Source organism: Punica granatum, chromosome 1 (genome assembly GCF_007655135.1).
Source record: "Punica granatum isolate Tunisia-2019 chromosome 1, ASM765513v2, whole genome shotgun sequence".
Classification (NCBI taxonomy): Eukaryota; Viridiplantae; Streptophyta; class Magnoliopsida; order Myrtales; family Lythraceae; genus Punica; species Punica granatum.
The window spans coordinates 4,841,402-4,847,406 of NC_045127.1; the positions used below are offsets into that span (position 1 = coordinate 4,841,402).

General features: G+C 35.3%; 1 protein-coding gene across 1 annotated transcript; it reads left to right on the forward strand.

Moving 5' to 3' along the window:
* The first annotated feature begins 1,479 nt into the window (after window positions 1–1,479).
* On the forward strand, window positions 1,480–5,678 carry LOC116192400 ((-)-germacrene D synthase-like). The gene is made up of 7 exons (XM_031520948.1): window positions 1,480–1,659; window positions 2,078–2,369; window positions 2,485–2,858; window positions 3,262–3,467; window positions 3,628–3,766; window positions 3,905–4,153; window positions 5,291–5,678. The coding sequence occupies exons 1-7, from the start codon at window positions 1,540–1,542 to the stop codon at window positions 5,588–5,590; spliced, it is 1,680 nt and encodes a 559-aa protein (XP_031376808.1). The 5' UTR covers window positions 1,480–1,539; the 3' UTR covers window positions 5,591–5,678.
* The last annotated feature ends 327 nt before the right edge of the window (window positions 5,679–6,005 follow it).

The following is a 6,005-nucleotide window of genomic DNA, read 5'->3' on the forward strand; positions in this document are numbered from 1 at the left end:
GTTTTTTTAATTTCTTACTATTTCCTTTTATTTGACCGAATTTTTACAAATTTTTCATTTCTTTAGTTTTTTTATAAGGTAGTCATTTATTTTCAAATTTATTCAAACTGTACTTAGTAAGAGGTACATTTCTTAAACACTTATGTTAATTGTAATTATTTTCTTTTATAGCATTTATAATGCACCCACTTTTATTGCATTTGTTAAGCATCCATTTCATACACCCATGTGAATTTTAGTAATATATAGATTGTTAACATGATAACATTAACTATTAAAGAAAATTATAAAAGGGAATATCTTGTATACATACAAACCAGAATTTCCGACGGTCCTACCTAATAAAAATGATAAATATGGAAATTAAGGGAAAAAAAACCATATGCCAACTCCAATAATTAGCATATATTTCTTGTGCGATGCAAAACATGAATGACTTCGGAGAAAATGCTGAAATCTAACAATCTTGTGAGATTAATTACGAATATATAATTCAACAACATATTAAGCTTACAGAATATAGAATTTATCGGCCATTAGTTGAGGGTTCGAAAACCACTAAATATACCACATGGCCAAAGTCACCTAATTATGAATAGTTGGATTTTTCTCAACTATCAGACTGAAGACAACAATGTTTCATTAAAAAAAAATTCTAGGATTAATTTTCAGTAAGACATTTCTTTCACAATTTCAAGGGATTAAGTATTAAATATTATTTTCCTCGCAAGAATGTACTATTCAGAACTTGAACTTATAATTTTCTATTTACGGTGATTGATGTTACTTACAACTCAGCCTAGATAGTTGGTAAATCTTGTGACATTAATTACTAGTGGACTTTTATATAATTTATATACGATGGGTAATCCTTTTATCTATCGCTATTTTTTTTTTATAGGTACTTCATATATATCTCTATAATTTTTTTTTTAAAAAAAAAGTCCTTGTACTGTACCTTCTCAGCAATGTTGTCATATTTGGGGCAAAGATAGAAAAATGGCGGCCTGAGACACACATATATATAGAGATATAGAAATGGTCTCTCATTCTTTAACTATGAATTATCGACGATCTCAAATTAATAATTTCCAGTGGACAATTTTTTATTGTTGGGTTGGGGAGGGGCGGGATTTATCATTTGTCAACGACTCACAGAGACTTTTTTTAAAATATAACTTCTCATTGTGATATTGTTTTTATGATTCCTTGTGATAAATTAATTAACCTGAAGGAAAAGTATAACCATAACACGCATCCCGGCGGGCGAAGAAGAGAGTAGAAAAGAAAGAAACAACGAGAGCTCCGTTTTTTTATTTTTGATGATATGACAATATAAAAATTCTATTTGGACTTTATATATATTAGAAAGATGCTTTTTCAGAGTGACGCGCATTCCGTGTGAATGTTTGGGTTCCAACTTCCAACCCGGTCCTATAAATTCCCCTCCCACCAAGACTCTTTCAATCAATTCACCAGCCCCAAAAATTTGCAATCTCCCTACAGTCGAGTCCCTCAGCTACACCGGATTAATTAAGAATGAGTGAGATGTCTGCTCATCAACAACTTCCATCCTTAGCTGCTGAACGTCGTCGTGCAGAATATCATCCTAGTGTGTGGGGAGACTTTTTCCTCGCAGATGATGCTGCTCAAGAAAGGGTAAAGTATATATTCATAGAGACCTATTTTGTACACGCGCTGTATGTATGTACGATTACAAAAGCTCCGTGTTTTTTCCTAATTTGTGTTCCCAAATGGTATTATTAGCTCCAGGCGGATGCCTCATCCTCTCGACCACTACTGCCAGACCCGCCCGGAAGAACTAATGAACTATAAATTTCCAATGGACTTAAGAAAATAAGCTTCAACAGAAAAAATAATAATAATAAATAAAAGGGAAAATGAAAACAACCTTGAATTACACACAAAGATGGAGAGGACTTCATGACAATTGATTTTTATATTTTGGGTGAATCATGACAATCAATCAATCACTAATGCCCTCATATGTATATATATACATATATATATATATATGCATGTATGTATATATCATTCTTCCCATACTTTTTTGTAGATGGACTTTGATGACACGTCAAAGCAACAAATTGAAGACTTGAAGAACGAGGTGAAGAGGATATTTGAAGTTGCTGCTTCCGATGATAACCCGAGAGAGCTATTAAACTTGGTCAATCATACTCAACGTCTAGGCATCGGTTATCACTTTGAGAAAGAGATTGTTGAAGCTCTGAAGCAAGTTCACGAGAGAAGCATCGAGTCTGTGGATGGTCCAAGCTTTGCCAGTGATCTTTACACCACTGCCCTCATGTTCAGGTTGCTAAGGCAGCAGGGTTACAAGATAAATAGCAGTACGTATTCAGTAATCAATTATAATAGTTAAACGTGGCTTAAGGTGGCTTTGGGTTTCCAGGTCAGTTGTCTTTTGATTTATGCCAAAGCGCGTGCATATGTGCACTCATGCAGGTGCGTTTAGCAAGTTCAAGGGTCCGGACGGAAACTTTGATGAGTCACTTGAAACCGACGTGAGAGGTTTGCTGAGCTTATATGAAGCTAGCCATCTCCGGACTCACGGAGAGGATGTTCTTGAGGAAGCCCTAGCTTTCACTCTCACCCACCTTGCCTCCACGAATGAGAAGCTCGGCCCTGCCCTAATTAGAGATGAGATAAGCCGCTCCCAAAGGCAGTTTAACATTCGTAAGGGGTTAACAAGACTAGATTCACGAAAATATATTAAAATATATGAAGAAGAAGCTTCACACAATAAAGTGCTCCTGAAGTTGGCAAAGTTAGATTTCAACCTGGTACAGACGCTGCACCAAAGGGAGCTAGGCTGCATCGTGAGGTTAATGATATATCATATATAGTTATATTTAATTTTATCTTTTGTACGTACGTAATTATGTCTATATATATATATATCTTGTAATTAGCTTTGTTTCCATACTTTTCTTTTACAAATTATCTTTATTTCATCCTATAAAAATATGTAGTGACAATTTAGCCGTTCGTCAGTGTTCTTTGCCTGAATCTACTATTTCTAGATCTGTTGCTGATTGAACGATCATATTATATAACATTCCAAACTGCCTACCACGCATATTAATTAACCTGTGACCAATTTTAAGGATTTAAAAACAGAAAAGAAGGAAAATGCTTTATGAAAAGCATTTTTCATCTTGACCAGTGACTGGATTTGCATGACATGATTTTCGACCATGTCCATTAATTGGGTGGTGGAAGAGCCTAGATGTCAAGAAGAATTTCCCTTTTACAAGAGACAGGATCGTCGAGTGCTACTTCTGGAGTATGCTAGCTTATGAGCCAGAGCATGCATCTGTGAGAATAATATTTACCAAAGTAATTGCTTTGATCACCATTATTGATGATATCTTCGATATCCATGGCACATTCAAAGAGCTGGAAGTCTTTGCCCGTGTTGTTGAAAGGTCAGGCTCTCATATGAATAACCCAAACTTAGAATCGACTGTAATATGTAATGGCATCATATATATGACATGGTCACATGGCTAATGATAGCTATAGATAGAGCTTGAGATCTAAAAAATTAATTATTATTTTATTGATGATTTTCATTTCGGTTGTCAGGTGGGACATGGAGGTCATAGACGAGCTGCCTGACTATATGCAAGTGTGTTACAGAGCATTGCTAGATGTTTATAGAGAAGCTGAGCACTTGTTGCCTGAGGAAGTACGATCTTATAGCATACCCTTTAGTATAGAATCGGTAAGTTCAACTTCACTAATATTTTTTAAAGCACCTGTTTATTACAGCGTGTAAGCTTTTTCTTGAAAAAAATTTTCCTGAGATCAGAGATACTCATATATCTTGTTTTCTTTCTGACTTTTGGCATGACTCTGGCAGATGAAAGGTATGGTGAGAGCATATTTTGCTGAAACGAAATGGTACCATCATCAATATACCCCAACAATGGAGGAGTACATGCAAGTCGCATTGGTCTCAGGTGGCGGTTTATTCCTAGCAGCTACAGCCTTCGTAGGGTTAAAGGATGTTGTAACCAAAGATGACTTCGAATGGCTGTTCAAAATTCCGAAGATTGTTAGGGGTTGTCAAATCGTGATTCGATTAATAAACGACATGGCCACTCACAAGGTATCACAGCTCGTTAATTTTTTCTTTCTCCTGTCATAATCAAGTACCTTTTTTTTGGGTAAATATAATTATCTTTGTTACTCAAAAGTCAACAACTTATTCTTCTTTTTCTAAAAGAGGATAGAGGAAAATCCTTTTTTTTTTCAGGTTGGAAGGAAGATTATGGGCCTAATATAATGATTACTAATCACTCTTTCTCTAATTTTTTCTCTCCATTTTTTTTATAAGGATCGGTATCTAGGTTCCACCAACTAATTTAGGCAAAAAGTTACTCTACTTTATTAAAAATTATAGTAAATTTTGACGACACTCCCTATAATTTGTAAAATGACCAGGGACACCTCCTATTTTCAAAATTAGGCATACCTTACCCCTCATTCCGCTGGTTTTTATTGTTTTTTCCCCTTAAATTGGATCAAATTTAGTCCGGGTAAAGAAATCAAGTAACGAGCCGATCTTTGCAATTCCGTACATGGGATCCACGTGGCAAAGTGAATATTCTCTTGGTGCCACGTCAGTGAAAAGAGGGATAGTGTGTGGCTAATTTTTGAAAAGAGAGTTGTCGCTGGATATTTCATAAATTGTAGGGGCGTCACCAAAATTAACCCTAAAAATTATTGTTTCAAATTGTTTAATAATGAAAAATATTTTTGTTTTAAATGAGAAAAATTATCTTTCTAATTGTAATTAACTAAAATAACATTATAGTCGATGCATGAAAATCAACCAGTGTAATACACGGGATAGAACACTAGTTAAGACTAGTGGAAGCTCTCCAACGTTACTGTTTCAGAGAAAAGATGAGAAGAGAAAATGCAAACATTCAACATTTGTCAATTTCTTCAATTTTAATCTGGAACTTTTATTTCCAAATCCTGAATTGTTTCAACATTTTTCATATTGAATCTCTTGTATCTTGTGCACTATTAAGTTGACCAATTGACGCAACTCCCGAGGCAGCCTCTCCCATTTGGAACTTTCTTCACATCAATTAAACAGTTGGAATTGATCATCTTCATTAGAATATATATATATCATGTATATAAGCATGCGTGTGAAAGAAATCAATATATTGCATGTCGGAGACCTCAGTTGATTTCTCTATATATTTATATATAATTATATATGCTCTTGCAGCTTGAGCAGAAGGTAGGCCAAGTGGTTTCAGCCGTGGAATGCTACATGAAGCAATATGGAGTCACTGAGGAGGAAGCAAAACATGAACTCTGGAAGCATGTCAATGATGCCTGGAAAGACATCAATGAAGAGGCCTTACACCAGACGGTCGTCTCAGCTCCACTACTTAATATGATCATCGACATCGCCCGTATGATGGGTGTTTGGTATGAAGATATTGATATCTACACCAATTCAAGGACCAAGATGAAGGATGCCATTACTTCCCTGTTCATCGACCCTTTTCCCTTAGCTATGTAGCAGTGGAATTATAAGATCCGGGGTCCCCGAAATATATATTTTAGTGTGTGTTTCTGCCCATTTGTGAAGCGAAGTAATTCATATTCCTCGTCTCTCTTTGCTGTTGCCGGCTAGATGCCAGTTATCCCAGTATGATTATCATTTGTTTATGTATTGCACATCAAATTCTAAAATACCCACTCCATTAGACTATGTAAGTTTCTTACCTTTTATTTTAATGTTCTAATTCTAATCTGTGCATGCTGTTCGGGATAATTATGTGATCGTATCTTGGTCTATTAATCGTGATTTTATGAAATTCTCTATCCATACTTCTTCTTTGTATAGAAAAAGGCTCGACAATTGATTATTCCAAGAAAGGTCATACACCTATTGAGATATGGGAAGGGGTAGATTGTAAAAATTTCAGGAATAA

Excerpts from the sequence above, each read along its gene's own strand:
- LOC116192400 (XM_031520948.1), top strand. The coding sequence starts at position 1,540 with ATGAGTGAGATGTCTGCTCATCAACAACTTCCATCCTTAGCTGCTGAA. Across the intron at positions 3,767-3,904 it reads TACCCTTTAGTATAGAATCG|ATGAAAGGTATGGTGAGAGC; the intron begins GTAAGTTCAACT and ends TGACTCTGGCAG. Across the intron at positions 4,154-5,290 it reads ACGACATGGCCACTCACAAG|CTTGAGCAGAAGGTAGGCCA; the intron begins GTATCACAGCTC and ends ATGCTCTTGCAG.